This window comes from Falco cherrug, chromosome 19 (assembly GCF_023634085.1).
Source record: "Falco cherrug isolate bFalChe1 chromosome 19, bFalChe1.pri, whole genome shotgun sequence".
Classification (NCBI taxonomy): Eukaryota; Metazoa; Chordata; class Aves; order Falconiformes; family Falconidae; genus Falco; species Falco cherrug.
In genome coordinates this window covers 5,934,336-5,955,048 of record NC_073715.1, presented here as the reverse complement: position 1 = coordinate 5,955,048, position 20,713 = coordinate 5,934,336, and the positions used below count along the sequence as shown (strand labels likewise).

General features: G+C 49.0%; 1 protein-coding gene across 1 annotated transcript; it reads left to right on the top strand.

Annotated features, from left to right (window-relative positions):
* The first annotated feature begins 14,515 nt into the window (after positions 1–14,515).
* On the top strand, positions 14,516–19,041 carry LOC102049310 (keratin, type II cytoskeletal 1-like). The gene is made up of 7 exons (XM_027811190.2): positions 14,516–14,764; positions 16,181–16,398; positions 17,070–17,130; positions 17,713–17,808; positions 18,165–18,329; positions 18,419–18,544; positions 18,817–19,041. The coding sequence occupies exons 1-7, from the start codon at positions 14,516–14,518 to the stop codon at positions 19,039–19,041; spliced, it is 1,140 nt and encodes a 379-aa protein (XP_027666991.2).
* The last annotated feature ends 1,672 nt before the right edge of the window (positions 19,042–20,713 follow it).

The window sequence follows — 20,713 nt, the reverse complement described above, 5'->3', positions numbered from 1 at the left end:
AGGAGCAAGAGCCAGACCGGTACGTGAATCAACCCTGACTGTATGGTGGTGTGCGCATCATCCTCAGGCAGCCTCGGTATTTGTCGGATAAAAATATGGTGACGGAGAGGATCTGTGTTGCAGAGCCCTTGCCACCTCAACGAGCAAAGCAAACGAAGAAATGATGGTTCTTGTTTGAACTAGTGTTACTTTCATGCTGCTCTTCTTATTTTCCCCCAAATACTCTCTCAGTTAACACCTGACGACTTCATCTGATGTTTGTACCAGATTATAATATGACTTACTCTCTTGTTTGAATAAGCAGTGTATTTCTCATTCTAAAATTTACAGGTTGGGATGAGAGAGACCAAGAAGTCATCTCTTCCTTCCTCAGCCCAGTGAAGAGTCCAAGGACAGGTACAGCCCAAGGTGGTGCAAAGCCCTGGAGCATTCCTGGGGCTTCTCTGGGAGGGTGGTGGTGGTGGAAGATCTCCCATGTGTTGAAACCCAGGCAGCCAAAGACGCAGGCATCATCCTACAGAAAACCACAGGCTTTTTATAAGTTCCCTGAGTTTTTTCTGGAGAGGGGCCAGGCTATAACATGGAGGTGCCGCTGTTTATCATTCCCATCTGCTGTGCTCATGAAAAAGGGAGTAATGTTAATTGCTCAAGCACATTCATGCTTGAATGAGAGGTGGTAGCAGCCTGGTGGCAGGGCTGCCCTTCGTCGGTTTCGTGGGGCACTGCTGCGAGCTCTAGGGTAAAACTAGATCCGTATTTGCAGCAAAGGGGCCGGTTTTCCTTCAGATAAGTGAATTTACTTGTGAAACAGCCTTAGCGTGACCAAGCAATGGTATGTCTTTTTAATATTTTTTGGTAGAGCTGCTGCCATTTTGGACACAGAGCACAAAAAATACAGAATAAATGTGTTTTTGTTGGTTTGTGCATGGTGGTTTTCTACAGCAGAGGGCACGTGCTGTCTGTGCTAATACAAAACCTGCCCCCAGGGGCCTCCTGCGGGCTCTGCTCAGGTGCTCATGAGAACCTGCCTGCATTTTCAGATCCCTTTTGGCTTGCAAAGGTTGGAGCTCACAGTGAGATGGCAATGCCTTACTCCTAGCGTTTACCATTGAGTCTCCTTCACTCAGTCTGAGTAACATGGAAGTGTGAGATACAGGCTGGGACTGCGGGCCTGTCCCATCACAGAGCAGTTTAGTGCAAGACCACCGGTGGCTGGATGCCCTACGGCTCAGAGGACAGTTATGCCCCAGCTGGTGGGACTCATCCTTCCCCCAGGCATTGTTGAGGTGGAACAGAAAGGAGATCTCACCCTCAACAAAGCCCAAAGCGAACCGGGTGGACGGTGCAGAGCCCTCAGTGGAGCTTGGCCATGCACTGAAGGAACATCAGGACTTGTTGAGCATGAAGATAGCCCTGGGCATTGAGATTGCCACGTGCAGGAACCTGCTGGAAGGAGAGGAGAGCAGGTGGAAGCCCATCGCATAACCTAGTTCAGGGTGTGAGAGCAATATCCCTTGCATTAGAATATGGAAAGAAATGTAATAGGTGCAATATTTTATGAGCTTATTTAAGAATGAATCCAGGTGGCATTATATTGGCTGTAATTAGAGCTGAAATGAGGTTTTAATTGTTACTAATCATGTTTATGATGGGAGGGCCTCCGGAGCTACCAAGATTGCTTCCCTTGGGTTGGTCACTGCAAATATGGAGGAGACTCACCCACCCCGTAGTTGTGGTGGTAAGCAGGAAACATCTGCTTTCATGAGTGGCACTGCTTTGTTGAAAGGACGTGGACGTTGTCCCCTGAGACGTACCCTGCCACCGCATTCTTGATACTGTTATTTACATGGCACATATCACCTGAGCAGCTGGAGTCCTTCATGATCCCGAAGGACGAGACGTTCAAGGCAATGGTGGTGAGGTGCAGAGAGGTTATGGGAGGTTGAAGGTGGAAACTGGCATCCTTTGGCCCCTTCTCTCCACTTCAAGCAGCCACAGCAACACTCCTGGCTCACTCACCTCCAACTCAAGTTCAAAACGAGCTGGAATACTCACTAGAAAACCCTCTGACCTTCTCAGGAGAGACTGATATCAGTGTATCATGAAAGCAGCAACAACCACCAAGTATCTGGGCTTGGAAGGAGTTTTACAACCCAACGGTCAAAGACCTACAAGTTCCTGGAAGCAAACACATTGCCAAACGTACCTAAAGCTATGTGGCTACCAAAGAAACGTAGCTAAGGAGCAAAGCCGAGCTCTCCCATTTGCTTTTGCAAGCTGTGCTCCTGTGCTTTTCTTCAAGCTGCTAAAAGACCTCTGCTCTTGCCTCTTCGCATCCTGGCTGCTTTTGCCTTGGATTCATCGTGCGGGAAATCTGTTGTCACTCCCCAGGGATGCCTTGTGGCAGCCCGGTGGCTCTTGCTGACTGGCTTGCTGGGATCCAAAGAAGTCCGTGTTGGAACGCTTCCTCTAGGGCTTTACAAGAGAATTTGGGTCCTTCATCTAAGTTAATACACACCTCAGCTTTGATTGTAGAGATTGTGCCAGCAGCCAGGTGCCTTTCATCCCAGCCTTTTCTTCCTGCTTGATGTCAGCACTGCTCCTCTGTGAGAGTGCAAATTATACGCTGCTCCCATGTTACGTGTCTCAGAACAAAATATCTGCTCCCACCTAGCCAGGTGACCTGGATGAGCGCTGCCGGTGGATGCGGTGCACCTCCAGCTCCCTCCTGGCCCCATTTCATCCAGGGCTTTCAGCTAAAGCCGGGACAGGTAGAGCAGGGTTTGCAGAGCTTATGCCAATCACATTGTGCCTGGTGCTGACAGCAAACCTTCCTCCTCTTCTTCCTCCCACCCACTCTGGCTTGGATGCTGGTGCTTCTCTGCCCTTCATTTTGCTTCCACACTCATTAGCTCTACCCTAAGAGTGGGCTGATCTTCCTTTAGGTTTACCCTTGTGACTCCACAATCTACATTTTCTGACCAGCCCTGTTGCTGGTGCCCATCAGACCTAGCTCGAAGTCTACATGGGATGACATGGCATGGCATGGGATGGCATGGCAACATCCACTCGTAACTAGAAGTATGGGCTGAAGCAAGCCTACCTCTCCAGCAGCCTGGGGAGCAGGGCTTGCTGGGCAGACCCGATGGAGATAGGGTAGACATGGCCATGAAATGCCCCTAGAGGGTTTGCAGCCATGCAGAGGACACTGCCCCGTTCTCACACACATCTGAACCTGCTGTTGTCCTCCAGGTCGATGACAAATTGACTTTCCCATACATAAATTACTGGTTAGGCTGAGGTGGGAATTTCAGGTTGTACAGAAAACCACCACCTAAAGGAAGGACCAGCCGCATTCTTGGTGCAGTCATCGCTCACAAGTGGCAGCCCGATGAAGGATGAAAGGACAAGTGGTGTGTTGCATTCACCAATAACTGTGTGTGGGGCAGGTCTGCCTGAGCTGCAGGTCCTCTGCCTCGCCTGACCTTGACAGGCTTTGATATGGAGCTGGGATCAACTGAAATAGGAACGGGTCCTTGTCTCACACTTGGACAGCCACCTCCCGGTGGTCCTCAGACCAGCCTCCCTTCCTCCTCCCCTACAAAACCACTCTCTGAAGCCCCTCAGATAAGTTCTCTATTTTTGTTTTGTGCCTCCACAGGTGTTTGAAATATGCTGGAGAAAAGGCTGGCCTGGCAGCCAAGGAACCAAGCCCCTCAGCTGGCTTGCATTACCTTCTCACTGCTCCGACCAAGGTCTTGCAGACACACAAAGAGGAAACACAGTGACCCTCTGCTAGGAGGTCTGTTTCTGTGCCACAGTCTCGTCCATTTGAAGTAAAGCAGCTGAAGAAGAGCAAGGGTAGCTCTGGTGCTGTCGTACCTGCCAGCAGCACAACCTGCTTGAAACCTCTTGGGCTGAGGAAGAAGTGGCTTTGCAGTAGAAGCCTCCCCAGAAATGGTGGGAATAGAAGGGTTTCCTACAGGTTGGAAGTTCTCAGCTAGGAGTGTGCTTTGGTGCCCCTAAGGTGGGGTGGCAAATCTCTTTGGTGGAAACAGGTTGTTGGAAAAAGATGTGCTCGTTCATCCTCCGTCACATCTGCTTGCACCCAAGTCACCCTGAACCGAGACTTCCCGGCACCTTTCAGTCTCGATGTTGACCCCAAGGTCCAGAAGGTGCAAATGGTGGAGAAGGAGCAAATCAAGATCCTCAATGGGAATGCTGCCCCCATTGTTGACGGGGTAGGAGGTGTAAGTTTCTCACTGTTACACTTGTGAAGACTTCTGGTGGGATACGGCGTTTGGGGGCAGGTCAGTAGGCGCCTTTTCTGGAATGTCGGGTCGGCAAATTGGGCTTGGGTGGGGGAGCTGATCTCGTGCATGAAGGTGACAGGCTGTGGTGGCTAAGGTTACTCATGCCAGGACATCACTGGTGAGTGCAATGGCCCACTTGAGCTCTGGGCATCCTTTGGCCGCGCTGAGGGCTCGGTGGTTATCTGCACACCAAGGTGTGTCTGGATGGTTTTTAAAGCACAGCCTGAGCCAAGCACCACTAGATGGCTCAGAAAAGGTTTTAAATGCATAAAATTAGCTCTAAATTACTGTTTACTGCAAAGTGTTAGCATCCTGTCTCCCTGCAAGGTGCAAGCTAGTGTGCCTGTGGCTCCAAAGTGTTTTTGGTGACATCGTGTGAACCTAGCACAGATGATTAGAGTCTAGTGCTAGGTGCTGTATCTTAATTTTAATTTAATCTTAATTAAAGATTAAAACCCCGACTGAAGTTCCCAGCAACAATAAATAACTGCATTTAAGACTTTTGTAGGTTGGTGACTGCTTCTGGCATGGGAAGAATGGAAAGCAGCATGACTGGGGAAAGACTGTGACCTTTTGTGCATTCCCAGTGCTGGCTTGCCTTTCCCAGTTGTTCCGGTGTGCAAATCCACGTCTGTTCCTGTGGACTGGCATTATTCTGCCTTGGTGAGCCAAGTGCAGCTGCAGGCCAGGGTGGAAATGGCTGATGGATGAGATAATTCCTGAGATGCAAATGCTTCAGTTCCAGCCCTCTTGGGCCATGCATCAACGCTGATAATTTCCTGCTAACACGGGCAAGAGCTGCAGCATCTCCCCAGATGTTCTTCTTCCCTAAGTTGAATATGAACCTGGGAGGATTTCCTTGCTAAAGGACTACTTTGATGAGTGGCAACTCATCACGGATTCCTCTTCAGCTGGCAGAGCTGCCCACATTCATCGCTTGAAATGCCTTGTCCACAATTCGAGCTGCAGTGTCTGGAGCTTGTGAGCAATCAAACCAGCCTTAATCAGTTTGACGGTACCCTCCCACCTAAGACAAGCCGTACTAAATGTTGCCCTGTGGAGCTTGCCCTAAACCCTACACAACACTTACACCGCGTGCAGTAGTAGCAACCCCCGTGTTTGTGCAGCTGCGCGATAAATACTGCTGCTGCGCAGCCTGAGCCTCTGAGCAAACATATTCCCTCCCCAGCTCTTCCCAAGGTTGTAGCCAGTGTTACCAGATCCCCGGGCCATGAGATAAGGCAGCCAAATGCCATCTCCTCCCCAGGCCAGAGAGACGTGGTAGCTGGGACCACCAAGCCCTGGCTGGTGCCGTGCACAAGCAGGCACAAGATGTGCGTGGTCCGGAGACGTGCTGGTGGGAGGCACCGGCTTGCCTGGTCCCGGGTCCTGTTGCGTCACCAGCTCCACGGTGCATGTCACTCAGCCGTGCCCCAACCTACCGTGCAAAACCTGCTGGCCCGGCCCCAAGGAGTCCGTGGTGGTGGCTGTGCTCCAAAAGTGACGGCCACTCCAGCAGGTGGTGAGAGCAACGTGGCTGCTGGCCTTGGCTTCTTTGGAGAAAGCTGCATTAAGGGCTTGGCTGGCTGTTGTGTTGTGCAGTTGTCAACTGGAGTGTTGAACTGGGAGATGCCATCAGATAGGAACTTGATTTGCTGGGGGAGAGCCAGGGCCTGAGTCCTGGGCTCTGTGTGGCCTCGGTGTCTGGTTAAAGAAGCGTGGGGCTGGGGCGAAGTTAGCGTGATGGGATGGATCTTGCAGGGATAGTACTGTTTATGATGGTTTAAAGTGCTCCTGAAAGTAAGGTGTGTCATGATGCCACAGCTCTCCTGAGAGGATGAAAGCTGGGGATTCCTGTCCCTTTGTGTCAAACCCTGTTGTGGTCCCCGTCACCCCCCCACCAGCCAGACCTTTGCAAAGCCACGAGAGATAGGTAGAAGGTGGCTGGTCTGAAGTGTGGACGTATATGCAATGTACCTGGCAGACCCCCCCGATGGAAGAGTCCTCTTGGCTGAGAAGTGCCATCCTTTAAAACGCTGCTGACATTACCTGTAAAGTTTTATAAAATAAATTTTGACTAACTTTGCTGTTATGTGGGGAAAGATGCCTTCAGGGGTGGATTCTCCAGAGAGGGAATGACCTCCTGGAGGTGGTGGTCTCTCTTCATCAGCTTTGCAAAGAACCTAAATGGCTAAATCAGGCAAAATACTGACCTTCAGAGATGGGCATCACACCATGCCTACAGCAGGTGACTTTCCTTCAGACCTTTCCCTTGCTGGGCAGAAGGTCTAGGCTGAGAAAAATCAAACTTCTGCTGCTTTTTGCATGGCTTTGCCTTTTCTCCACCTGTTTTGTTGTCCTGTGGATGCTGTTATTGCTGCTGCAGCACTAATGATAGCAATTGAGGTTCCGATAACTCAAAAGAGTGATTTACTCAATTGATCACAAAGCCTGACCTTGATTAGATTAATTATCAACTCTAAGCCAATTGCGAGGCCAGCCCAGGTGATCGGGTGTGGTGAACTTCCCAGATGTAATGATGCTCTGCCCAGTGAAGGCAGCACTGGGACCCACTTCTCTGGTAGGCTGGTAATCACATTGTTTACTGGATTCTGAACATCTGCCAGAATTATTTCCAGGTGTTTCAACTTCCTGTGGGAAGGGATGTTATTAAAATTGTTCTCAGTCATAAACAGTGTCTTTTGGTGCCTGCCATAGGCCTTTTAGCATGCTCCCTGCCTCCCCTTTCTCACCAAGTAACGTGGTCCCAAACCCTTAGGGAGGCTGATCCTGTGAGCACTGGTGGCTGGGGTCAATTACTGAAGTTCCAGAAGCTTCTTTACGTATTCCCACTGTAGGTCTTGATCAAGAAGCTGCCCTAATATTTTCACTCTATTTATATCAAGGATGTCACATACATTGACTATTTTTCTGCTGGGAAGCAGCTGTACATAGAAAAAAGTTTTGTTTTCTCATGGCACCTGGTAAATTTAACCTAGAGTTCAACCCAGTTTCCTCTTCATCCTCGTTTCTCTCTCTCTCTCCTATTTTTTTTTTTTCCCCTTCTTCTGCAGGTCATATCTCTCCTCCTCCTGAAACCCTTTGGAGATTGCATCTCTGCCTTGCCCCAGCTTGAGGGCATCAGCTGCAGGTTTGCTGTGTGTGGAGGAACCAGGACTTGCTCAGCCTTTAAGGTATCCCAGGGATCAGAGCATGGTGTTCTGCGTCAGGTTAGCCAATAACGTTAAAAGAGTAATAAGCTTCTACTCCATCCACTCACTGCAGTTGTTAACAATAATAGAAAAATGACTTTATTATTTTCACACGTTATATTAAATTGATACTTTCACATTCTTGTAGGGGAAATAAGAGATTAACAGATATCTTAATTATGATTATTTTCTGACTAGATAATTTAATACTATAGGTGGTTACAAGTAAATTATTGACGTGTTTACCTTCCTGTTAACCCAGAATAATTAGCCATTTATTGAAATAGCCATTAGTCATTTGTTAACGGGATTGCAAGGTAAAGTAATATTTTGTTGTGTACTAGAAGAATACTTGATGGTCCAGACTTGAGGCTAAAATCAAGCCTTAACGCAGCCCACCCCTCTCCCCATTCACAGTGTCTCAAGCAGGTAAGACAAAGATGGGAGGGGACCTACCCCTACAAGCTGGGGACTGAGCCCCCACCAGGTAGGGTTCATCCTGCCTAACCCTGGCTTTCTGAAAGGCAAATGTCTGATCTAAACCCATCGCACAGGTCCCTGCATAGTCAAGGAGAGGGATTCGGAGCTCCAGGTGTAACTCTCCTTGCTCCTCATAGGCTTCCCACCACTTCCCACGCCATGTCTCCTTGGCTTGCCTTGCCGTCACTGGACTTGGGAGCAGAGCACTTAGTCCCAACCCCTTGCAAGTCAGACTGTGCCTCCTCTGACCTCTTAGTCCCCACCTTATTCTACTTGTCCTTCCTCCACTCAAAAAGAAATCACTCACGTGCAAGCAGAGATGCACTGTTGCTTCTCACCACATGAAATGTTGCAGTCCACCGGTCACTGGAGAAGCTCCTGATGGAGAAGCTGATGACATGTACTGCACCAGGTTCCTCCTGACCTGTCCATTGAGCTCACGTTGTTTGGAGTGGCCGGCTCTTCCCCCTCCCCTTCCACTCTGGCCTCCACCCTGGTACCATGCAATTCAACCAAAGCATTTCGACAAAATGCTTCTGTTTACTAAAGAAAAAAGAACATTTTCCCCCAAAAAACATTCCCAAACAGCTCAACTCGGCACCACTTATGTCAGTCTATGCAGGACAAAGCCTTCCCATCCTGGGCCTTCCCAGACCTCCTCTAATTATTGTCAGGAAGCATCATGGTTTTACTGTGAAGGGTTGATGACTCGGGAAATCCTGAGCATGCCCTGATACTGGGCTTTTTTCCTGTGGTCTAATGGCAACTTTCCGTCCCCCCCAGATGTAGGTCTGGGTGCAGGAACCTCCATCTGCTCTCTCTGCACCGTGGACACGGATGTGGGATCATATTCCTGCTCCCACCTTGAAGTGTCTGTTATAATTAGGACAATACATTCTTGCAGGCAGGGTGCTCTCCAGGCTGGGAAACCTCAGAACTGAAGTAGCGTAAACCTTGGGTAGAATACCAGCGTTTCACTTTTTTCTGCCGTTACAAGGTTTTTGACATTTCTCTTCCTTTTACTGTCTCCCCAGAGTCTCTTATTGCCTTCACCAGCCACAGAATAAGGTTATTGTTGGTCCATGTGATGGAAGATGGGAGAAAACAAAAGTCTGTGGGCTGAAAAGCGTTTTTATAAGTGCCTATGTGATCTCAGTTCCATTTCCTAAGTGACTCGGGGCTCTGCTGGTGCAGGTATTTAGGCAACTAGTGGTCACGATCTACTATTTCAATCCGGTGTGTTTGTGCCTATCCACTTTATCTGGACAGCTATTAAATCTACATACTCTATTTATTAATGTGCTACTGCATTACACTGCAGAGTGTCCACTCTACTGGTGTGCACTAGTTATTTAATAGCAATAAGTACATTACTGCACTAATTTATCAACCCTCTTCTCTGCCGATGTGGCTTGTAAACATCGCTAGTTTATGTTTGGCAGTGATGAGGAGTATCTAGATCTTTCTTCTGAGACACCTGCAGGGCTTTAGGCATTCAGGCTTTCTATTTTTAGCTGATTAAAATGGTCCTGCAAGAAGGTAGAGGCATTTCCTTGAGCTTTAGCCCAAGTACTAGAATTGGTTATTCCCATTTATCGTTTGGGTTGACTGGAGGTGGACGGAGGTGGATGTGGGTTATGGAGGCTGGTGGGTTCCTGGGTCCATTGTGCTCCAAGAGCTGAAGTTTCAGCCTGTTTGTGAATTGTCTTGGTGGTCTGAAAATGTTAATCCTTGGCACAGTCTCTGTGGCATGGGTCTGACAGAGGACAGCTCAACTCACATTGCTTCCACCACCTGGAAGTCAGGAGTTGAGCGAGTTCTCCAGGTTCCCTTATGGTCCACAGAGGGAAATGAGACCACCCAGAAAGGCACGCTCATGTCCCCTATCCAAGGGCTTCTCCAGGCAGGAGGAACATCATCACCTGCTTCACGGACTCTTCTGGATGGGAGGAATTACACGTGGATGACCTGTGCTTGCTCCAGCAGCTGTACAAGCAGCCCGGGCAACCAATTTTATGGATAATTACATGAATAATTTTGGGGATGCAATTTAAATTAATCTTAAAAAATCCCTGACAAGAAAGAGCCAGGCTGATCATGTGGCTACTTGCATAACCCCCAAAGACTTCTACTCCCTGGTAGATTTGGTGATCATCCATCTCCACAGTAAGGATGTTGTTTGAACCTGTGGTCCTTTTGTTCCGTGAATGTTGGGAACTGTTTTGGTGTTTCTTTTACAGGATCAGAGCAGAAGCTCCCCGGGCACATCCAAGAGCGATGCCAGCTCATTGCAGGGAAGAGGAAGGTATCACAGGAAGCTCCCCCTTCGTCTGCAGGATGTGTGAGCAGCGCTCTGGGTGCATCGCCTTTTCTGGAGCCAGCTCAACAGGTTCAGGTGTGGCTTAGTCTGTTGTGCCAAGGCTGCCTACACGCCATGCTCTGGGTTATGTGGCACGTGGGGCAGGATGGCTGCTCTTCTCATGCAGGGTTTGCAGGAGGCCTTCGCAAGCAGGACATGGCTGCCTCAGAGATCAGTGCAGTGGTTCGGCACGAATTGCCACCTGGTTTGTTTCATGCTGATGTATGTATTTAGGGCAATGATTTTGGATAGACAACTCCTAAGCATTGTTCCACATGGAACTGACTTGTTTGGTCTGTGGGTGTTCCTTCCCCTAGGTCATAACACTTCCTTCCAAGATCCATGTGGAAGATCCGTGTGGATGATCTAAAGTATTGCCTGATACAGCATGCATTGGAATGAACCACTCTCAAAATGGAAAGAGGAGGGATCACAGAACCCCAGACTGATCGGGGTTGGAAGGCACCTCTGGAGACCAGGCAGTCCAACACCTGCTAAAGCAGGGTCACCTTGAGCAGGTTGCACAGAATTGCATCCTGGTGGGTTTGAATGTTTCCAGAGAAGGAAACTCCACAGCCTCTCTGGGCACCCTGTCCCAGCGCTCCATCACCCTCAAGGTAAAGTTCTTCCTCATATTCTGATGGAGCTTCTTGTGTTGCAGTTGGTGTCCATTGCCCCTTGTCCTGTTGCTGGGCACCGCTGAAAAGAGCCTGGCCCTGTTCCCTTGACATGTGCCCTTAAGGTGTTTGTGCACATGATGAGATCCCTCTCGCTCTCTTCCTGAGGCTGAACAGCCCCACCACTCTCAGCCTGTCCTCATCAGGGAGATGCTCCGGTCTCTCATCACCCTCACAGCCCTGGCTGGCTCCTCCCCAGTAGCTGCCAGTCTTTCTGGACCTGGGCAGCCCAGCACTGGGCACCGTGTTCCCGATGTGGCCTCACCAGGACAGAGCAGAGGGGCAGGACCCCCTCCCTCCACCTGCTGGCCATGCTCCTCGTGCCCCCCGGGGATCCCCCTGGCCCCTTGGCACCTTGCTGGCCCACGGGCAACCTGCTGCCCCCAAGCCCTCCCAGGCCCTTCCCCGCAGAGCTGCACCCCAGCAGCTCAGCCTCAGCCCGTGCCGGTGCACGGGGCTGTCCCTCCCCAGGGGCAGGACATCACATCTGCCTTTGAACTTGATGTTCCTCAGCGTCCAGCTCCTCAGCCTGCCCAGGTCTGGCTGCACGGCAGTGCAGCCTTGGGGTATTGGCCGCTCCTCCCAGTTCTGTATCACCCACCAACATGCTGGGGGTGCACTCCATCCCCTCACCAGGCCAGTGATGAAGAAGTGGGACAGGACCCAGCACTGACCCTGGGGAACACCATGAGCTACAGCCTCTGGCCAGACCATGCACCACGGGTCAGGACCTCTGCCCTTCAGCCAGCTCTCACTGCCCAAAGTGTAGGATGAGGATGAACTGTACCCAAAGCAGTCCTTCAACTCAACAGAGAGGTGAACAGAAACCCTTTAGAAACTCCTGTGCAGGAATTGCTTGTTAAGGCAAGCAAACAGGACGTTTTAGCCCAGACCGCACGAAGACAACCATGGGTCATGCCCACTGAGTCTCACCTCCTCCTGACGTCAAGTCGTTCATTGTCCTCCTAATCCTTACCTGAGCCTAATAATGGCTCCAAGGTCACCCAGGAGTTTCAGCCTCATTGCTCAGACACCATTTGTCCTACACAGAGTTTTGCAGGGAGCGGGTGCAGTTCTGAAAGTGTCTTCCAGCTTGGCAGAAACATGGGAGCAAAGCAGGACAATTTACGTTGGTTTCTCTTGAGACGCATGAGCATCTAGAAACTAATGAGCTCAACTAAAACAGAACAGGAAAGATTTTTGTGTCATATCCTAATGCTTTGGCAAACCTTACCCAGATGTGTTAAAATGGGTCTGTTTCCAGTTTTCCCCCCACTCACTTTGAAAATCAAGCTCATTACACATTTTTTTTTTCTGTTCACCATAATTATTCTTTCCAGCAGGACACAGAATTCTCAATCCAAGTCAGGTTTTTATATAGGTATATAAAAAGGGGGAATTCAGTGGGAAATTTAGTTGCAATTCTCAGTAAAATGTAGGTGACTAATGAAGTTTAATTACAAAAAATGTAGCACAAATGGAAGGTCTGGGATACCAGTTGGCCATTCCTGGTGTAAGGATGGAAGAATCCAAGTTTGGTAGGGAAAGGTATCTCTTCCCATCTGGTTGTCTGGAAAACACTGTGTTTGCTCATGGGAAAAGCCTTTCATAGGTCGCTAAGCGTCCAAAATCATGTCCACCTCGGGATGCTTCAGCCGGACAAATAACCTCTCCCTACACACCCTTTGTTTTGGGGGTTTGTGAGGCACTTTCCAGATGGAGCCAGATCGAGGACTGCAGAGCCCTGAGCACAGAACCTCTGTGTAACTGCAGGGCTCCCAGCCCAGCTTCATCCAGCACCTTTGGGAGGAAGAGCATCGCCTTCGGGTGAAGCCCAGATCCTCCTAACACTGTGCAGGGGACAAGGGGGAGGTGCTCGCCCTCTGGAAACTGTTCCACCAGAGCTTTTGGAGACCGTGTACCAGATCCCTGTTGCCTTCTTGAGGTATTGGTCAAGGCTGAGGCTCTGGGTGGCATGGCCAGCAGCAGGACTTGGCTCCCAAATGCTTTTGGATGAGCCTGTGGCCACTGAGCCTTGCGCTGGAGCGTGCTGAGGCTGGAACGGTGGAGCATGGTGCAGGAATGAGGAGAGGGAAGAGGGATGGATCAGGATCAGGCAGGTGCTCAGTGGGTAGAAAAGCCCGGAACCCAGCTCTGTGTCTGATGTCTCAGCCACGCAGTGGTGGGGCCTCTAGAAGAATCACCCCACAAACTGGCGGCTTTAGCTCATGGTCGAACCTCTCCCGCATGGAAGAGCAGGAGCAACCGTAGCAGGAGGGCCAAGAGCCCTTGTCCATGGAAGTGATGGGTCACTTGTTCCCTCAGGTGACCTCGTCTTAATCTTTAATAGTTAAAAGATTGGTTTAATTGATTGAGGTATATCTCAGACCGTTCCCATTTCCATTTAAAGCTGTATCAGTTTGTCCAAAGCTAAAATTGATCCACCGAGATCAAATTTTTTCTGTTTTCTAGACATTATTTCAGCTTCATGAACCAAAGGCAGGTTTTTAACTTTTTAAATGCTATTAGCAGAGATGACCAGGTGGCAACACCTCCCCGCTCCCTGCAGAAGTGATACTTGCTCATGGGTGGATATACTGGGAATGAGAGAAGATTGGGAAGCCACAGGAGCTGTCGCCTTTGCCTTCTGTACCCCCAGCGATGCGGTGAAGCATGGTGAGCCACGGTGTGGGGCCAGTATCGAGGCCTTCTGTCTCATGAAATGAAATATCAATAGAGATGGGGAAATCTGAGAGAGAACAAACCGTGGTAATGTGGATGGGTAACTGTAATTAATGATGGAGGGCAGACTAATGAGATAAGGAAATCTCATCTGAGCAAAACTCATGACTCAAGCAGATTTGGGGAATTTCACAATTCCCCCATTGGTGTGTGGTGTTTACTCTGACCTCTCTTCAGGCAGCCATTAATTGCCTCTTGATGAACCAAACCCAATAACAACATTAACAGACCTGCTAATTACCACGGAATGGAGCCTAGCTCCTCCAGAACGTATAAAGGAGAACTTCCGTCCTCCCTACCAGAGGAGCTGAGGATCCTTCACTCTCATTTCTCCTCCCGTTTTACAAACTCCTCACCTGCTTTCTCATCTTCTCTTAACGCTCTGAAAGCGACGCTATGAGACGACATTTCTCCAGATTTGGGGATGGGAATTTCAGTTCCTTTTCTGCTCACTGTGGCCCAGCAGGTGGCTGGAGAAGTTCTACCATAAGCCATTATGAAGACAATAGAGGAGATGATGGATACAGTGGTTATGGGTATGGTTATGGCAGCAGGAGTCTCCACAACCTCGGTGGGTTTAGGAATGTTTGTACTGGTGGAGCCTATGGAGGAGAAGGAATAGGATATGTGAGGTACATGGGATTTGGTGGTAGGAGGTGTCTTGATAGGGACTTTGGGAGAAGAGGATGTTTTGTGGGAGCTTTTCAAGGTGGTGGAGCAGGGCTTGGTGGCATGTGTGGAGGAAGTTCAGGCAGGGAGGTGCGTGCAGAAGGCCTTGGGAGAAGCACCTTTGGTGAACAAGGGGCTGGACAGGGCTTCGGGCAGGCTGGCATCAGCAGAGGCATTGAGGAGGTCCATGTCAACACCAACCTGCTGAGGCCAATACAAGTACAAGTCGACCCCGAGTTCCAGAGAGTGCGGTCAGATGAGAAAGAGCAGATTAAGGCTCTCAACAACAAATTTGCATCATTCATCGATAAGGTGAGTCCCTGTTCTCTTTTTCACTTGTTATCTGGGAAGGGGGAGACACGAGGGGTGCTGCTCTGCCTGTGCCAGCCACGGGGACACCTTTACATGACACCTTTACACGGCATCTTCTCCCCCCTCAAAATCACACCCTTGTGCTGGTGTGAAGCTCTTAATAGCTCGCAATAAACATCGCTGCGTGAATCACTTGCACTTAGCCCTGGGATAAGTATCTCTGAGTTGTCTTTTGTGGCAGGACAATAACAAACTGCTGGGATGTCACCATCACATTAACTCACTTCTCTTTTGAGGAAAAGGGTTTCTGCGTGGCCAGCAATATTCTGGTGCCTGGGCATTGTTGATGCTAGCAGGAAAAATGGGTGATGGGCTTGAGCAGCCTTGATGTGTGCTCTTTTTTTTTTTTTTTTTTCCCTTCTCCCCTCAAGCAAAACAAAATGTTTCATTTCTCTGAGATACAAAACAAAGTACTTTGTTGTTTGGAGGTCCTAGCCTCTTTCAGGTGGCCGGTGGCTCCCTCGTATTTCTCCTTTACCTCTTGGCTTGCAGCTACAACGCTTTCACCCACCCGCAGTCTTGCCTTCTCTTTTGTTTCTACTCACAGATACAGGAACAAAACAGCCACGGAAACACTTCCACCCACGCAAACCTGACATGTGCCTTTTTTTGGGTGGTGACATGTGTCTCTGCGTAGGGTGGAAGCTTGTGTTATTTCTTACAGGTAAAGACTTAACGGCTTCTTGTATTACCCTACAGAAAAGGTGCTGGTTGCACCCAGAAGTTTTAAGCGTGCTTAGTCCTGAAAAACAGGAGTGCTTTTGACTATTTTTTTTTTTAAATTATTTTTTTATTAAACCTTCTGGATGTCAGCTGCCAGGTGATAAACTGTTCAGTGTCCCAGCTAAAGAGATGCTATCCCTCTGGTTTCCAAAAACACCAGGTCTGCATGTTGTAGGTCTTTCTGACCTTCTCTAAGGCAAAGTGTGTCCAGGGAGATACTGGTCCTGTGTGGTCTTCTGAGAGGGGGGCAACTCTGCTCAGGTGTTTGGGTGTCTAAGGTACTTCAGAAACAGCTGAAGTCTCTCTCCATCCCAATCATCCCCCTAAAAATTGTGCCTTTAAGAGAGGAAAAGCCAGCAAAATTCCAGTATCAGTGCTGAGAAGCAGCAGTAGAGTCATACCCATCTTATACAACAGACTGGGAAAAAAAGAGATGTCCCTTCCTTTAGTCTAAGCGTTCTGGTGTGTTGGTACCAACGTTCCTACAGTTAGTCTCACCTGATGGAACAAACCTCTAGATGCTACTGTGGTGGAACTGGTAACTGGGATTTGTTTTGCTATAGGGACTCATGCCGATGTCGCTGTGTCCCCCGGTGCCTTCCAGCAGCTGAGACACTCTGCTTTGCCTTTCAGGTGCAATGCCTTGAGCGGCAGAACCAGGCTCTGATGGCCAAATGGGAACTTCTGCAGCAGCAAAGTGCCCGACCAGAAGAGAGCAGAAATATCACCTCTTTCTTCCAATCTTACATCAGCAACCTGCAGAGGCAGCTAGAAACGCTCCAGAACCAGAAGGAGCAGCTGGATCCGGAGGCATATAACATGCTTTATCTTGTAGAAGATTATAAAAAAAGGTGAATAATTACGGGTCTGGTAAAAAGAATACTGGAATTTTCTAAGGCAGTGATGATGGTGCCTTTGGCTCCCCACCTTCAAGAGTTATGTAGCCATGGTAGCACTGCTCTGCAGTAGGCTCATTAGGGGATGTGACTTTGAGGCTGGAAGACTAAAGATTTGGTAAGGGAAGAACACAGAACAGTAAGAGGAAAATCAAAGGCCCTGTAGATCCATCCCACTCTTCTCCTGCCTTCCTCCATGCCTTTCCTTCACCCAGCGATGAGTAACCCAGGACTCCTTACTTCTGCTGGTAGTTGTGGAGTTGTGGTCAACCTGGACAATGGGGCGTGGGGGAGGGACAGAGCTGAGCAGTGGGGTCAAGTTAAAAGAGTCATCACTTCTTCTGGCTTACGTGCACCTGAAAGATAATATACATCCACAGCTCTGAAAAATGGGGATTTTAGGTCAGGATTACAGAGATGTTAGACCTGATCTATATCTATCCCGTTTTGTTGGCTAATTAACATATAGTTTTGCAGGGGTTTGCCTTTGTAGTTGCTCAGAAATTGCAGTTAAATGAAAACTTGACACATTCCCTTTCTGGGTGATTCCCTTTGGTTTCTGATCCGCTTGACTGAAGAAGTGAGCCAGGCAATGAGCTACCTATTTCTTTTCTCCGCTGTAACAGATTCGAGGATGAGATCAACAAGCGTGCATCAAAAGAAGAGGAGTTTGTGGAGCTCAAAAAGGTGAAGTAATCCAAGACACTGAGCTAAATCAAAGCTTCAGAAATAAAGCAGTAACAGGATGGCTGCTGAGGTTTTTAAAAGCAAGGTATTTGCTTAAGTTCATCTAACTGAAGTAATTGAAAACCTGAGCTTTTTACTGCGAGACTGGAGAGAAATAATTTCCTCTAGAGACTGAATTGGTCCTTTGTACGATGAGTATCTACGAAGTGCTGGTTTTTATTCACTCAGTACAGCCTAGGCGAGACATCGTTACCAGGGGTTAAATAACATCTATGGATGGCTTAGGAGAATAGAAAATTGAGACAGCTTTTTATTAGAAGAATTAATGAAATCTATGTTTTCCTTGTTTTGCCCAGGAACACGTTTATCTCCACAGCTATTTTGCTTATTTCTAAGCTGTTCTTTTCTTTGAAGAGTTAAAATCTTTCCTTTTGTTCTAATTGCTTTTCAAATGAAACCTGAGTCCTTATTTGACTCCAGGAACGAAGGCTTTAAGGAAGTGCACAAAGCCTTGCAAGAACTGTACTTCGGTGGAGAATTTGGATCAAAGAGATACAAATATGCCCGTGGGTTATCTTACAGGAGCTGGACAGTGCCTACATGGGAAAAATGGAGTTTGATGTTCGGGTGGAAATACTGAAACAGGAGCTTGAGTTCCTCAGATGCTTACATGAAGCGGTGAGTACACTTCTCAGATGAAAAACTCACCCTCAGGTCTTGAAGGATATGTATCTTCTGGAGGTTTCCAGAAATTTAGCCTGAACAGGACTTTTTGGTGTGGAGAGAGGATCATCCTTGGCCGTTGATCTTGTTAAGTCCTTTCTCATCTGTGAGTGGAAGGGGGGTCTGGTGTGTCCTGAAGGCTGGAGGAGACACTTGGAAATTAAAACTGGTGGTGGAACAATAGGATCTGGGGGCTGCAGGTAGGGAAGTTCCCGTGGATAACTGACCAGAGTGTGCCATTTCTTTCCTCATAATGTGATCTGGGCTGCTCAGGTGGACTGTTAAAATCCAGCGTCTTGTTTTCCTCACAGGAGCTGTCCCAGCTGCAAACGGTAGTTGGCAACACCAATGTCGTTCTGTCCATGGACAACCACAGAGAGCTGAACATGGATGGCATCATTGAAGAAGTCAGGCAGGAGTATGAGGCAATTGCTCAGAGAAGCAAAGCTGAAGTAGATGCCATGTATCGTGGCAGGGTGAGTAGACAGTGACAAGACAAGGAGGCAAGTCTGGCTAGTCAGTGGAGTAGAAACCAAAACCATCTGTTCTCTTCTCTGAACATCAGTACCAGGACCTTCAGGACATGTGGGTAAACCAGTGTGAGCAACTGAGGAACAGTTACCAGGAGATCCAGGAGCTTACCAGGCAGATCCAAAGGCTGCAACCAGAAGTTGAAATTGCAAGGAAGAAGGTAAAGCTGATCCTTTCCAACATGGCTAAAGTAAGTCACGTTCACACGGGGACTCGGTGCAGTGTGACACAGCCTGTCCTCTGCAGGCAAACCTAGAGATGGTTTCTCTTCAAAACGAAGCAGGCTGTCTGCACTGGGATTTAATTTGGGTTAATTTACCCAGTAAATGTGTCTTCTGTCATTGAGGCCTTTAATTTCCAAGGCCTACCAGAAAGGTTTGAAAACCCCAGTCCCACAGACGGGAAATGAACATTCTGCTTGTGCCCCTGCAGAATTCCAACCTCCAAGAAACCATTAAAGATGCTGAGCAGCGTGGGAGCTCTGCCGTCAGAGATGGCCAGCAAAAGCTTCAGGAGTTGGAGAACGCCCTGCAGCAGGCCAAAGATGACCTTGCTCACCTTCTTCATGATTATCAGGAGCTCCTGAACGTGAAATTGGCCCTGGATATTGAAATTGCCATGTATAGATCACTCCTTGAGGAGGAGGAGACCAGGTAGGTGCAAGCTACTCATCCTGGACAAAGCAGTGTGTCCCACCCCTCACCCTGTCGCTCAGACCTCCAGGATGAATGTCTGCCTGGAGGGAGTGACCTCTTTCATTAGCTTATAGACACATTGATGTCCACTTTTATTGGATGCATTATCTCAATGTCACTTTTCCTTCGCAGGATACGAGAAGGCTCACCCGCCACGATCTGTAAGTATCTCAAGGCTTTGCTTTCCTTTTTTTAAGAGCACCCATGCCATTGTGTTGCCCGTGGTAGTTAAGATCACATCACAACAGTTAAGATCACCATCACAACAACCCGTTTGAGTTTCTATCTGAGTTTCTGATGGAAATGAAGCCAACGGTGGACTTGTGAGTGTGTGTAGGAACACTCGTGTATATGCATTAATACGTCAACATTGAGCGATGGGCTTTGGAACTTATTGGGGGGGATCAGCCAAGCCTGTAGGAGGTGGGAAACACCTAAATCATTCTATATGTCCATGCGGTGCATGTCAGAAATGAAAGAAATCAGGCAGCTTGTCCTAAAATCTGTGGAAATAGAGAACCAGCTTACGGAGAACAGACCTGAACTCTTGGCCTTCTTGAAGGAAGGACTGCACTGGCTGTTCATGTACAGAATAAAATGTAAATAATGTTAAAAATAAGCTAATAAAGCCATAAACACATGAGAAAACATATCATAGGTACGAGCTCTAATGAAGACCCTTATTGGATCTTTTAAAAGATATGACCATGACCACTAGAGTAGGTGCAATGATGGCCCTACATAAGAATAAGTATCAGATATGCTTGTAAATTTTTGGAGGTAAATAGAAAAAGGTGGAGCTAAATTCCATTTCTTTCAGGTGTAATTGACGACAATACCAGTTCTACCGGAATCTTTGGAGTTGGATCCAGAGGCGTGAAAAGTGGGAAGGGGGGGCTGAGCACTGGTGGTGCCAGCAAAAACAGAAGGAAAGGGTCAGCATCTGAAGGAGGAAGTGGAAAAAGCTCCAGAGGATGGGGATGTAGTTCCGGCAGTGGAGGGTCAATATCTGGGGGTGTTGGAGGAGGCTCAGGCAGTGGAGGGTCCATGTCTGGAGGTGGCAGCAGCTCTGGAGGATGGGGATCCAGCTCCGGCAGTGGCAGATGCAGTCCCCACAGTGGAGGGCTGAGCTCTGGTGGTGGCAGCAGCTCTGGCAGGAGAGGGTCCATCTCTGGAGGTGGTGGTGGAGGAGGCTCAGGTAGTGAAGGGTCCATGTCTGGAGGTGGCCACCGCTCTGGAGGATGGGGATCCTGCTCTGGCAGTGAAGGGTCCATGTCTGGAGGTGTTGGAGGAGGCTCAGGCAGTGGAGGGTCCATGTCTGGAGGTGTTGGAGGAAGCGCCGGCAGTGGAGGGTCCATGTCTGGAGGTGGCAGCAGCTCTGGAGGATGGGGGTCCAGCTCTGGCAGTGGAGGGTCCATGTCTGGAGGTGTTGGAGGAGGCTCCGGCAGTGGAGGGTCCATGTCTGGAGGTGGCAGCAGCTCTGGAGGTTGGGGGTCCAGCTCCGGCAGTGGCAGATGCAGTCCCCACAGTGGGGGGCTGAGCTCTGGTGGTGGCAGCAGCTCTGGCAGGAGAGGGTCCATCTCTGGAGGTGGTGGTGGAGGAGGCTCAGGCAGTGGAGGGTCCATGTCTGGAGG

Coding starts and splice junctions, on each gene's coding strand:
- LOC102049310 (XM_027811190.2), top strand. CDS start 14,516: ATGTGTGGAGGAAGTTCAGGCAGGGAGGTGCGTGCAGAAGGCCTTGGG. Junction 17,131..17,712: donor AGTTTGTGGAGCTCAAAAAG/GTGAAGTAATCC, acceptor GTTATCTTACAG/GAGCTGGACAGTGCCTACAT. Junction 18,330..18,418: donor ATGCCATGTATCGTGGCAGG/GTGAGTAGACAG, acceptor TCTGAACATCAG/TACCAGGACCTTCAGGACAT.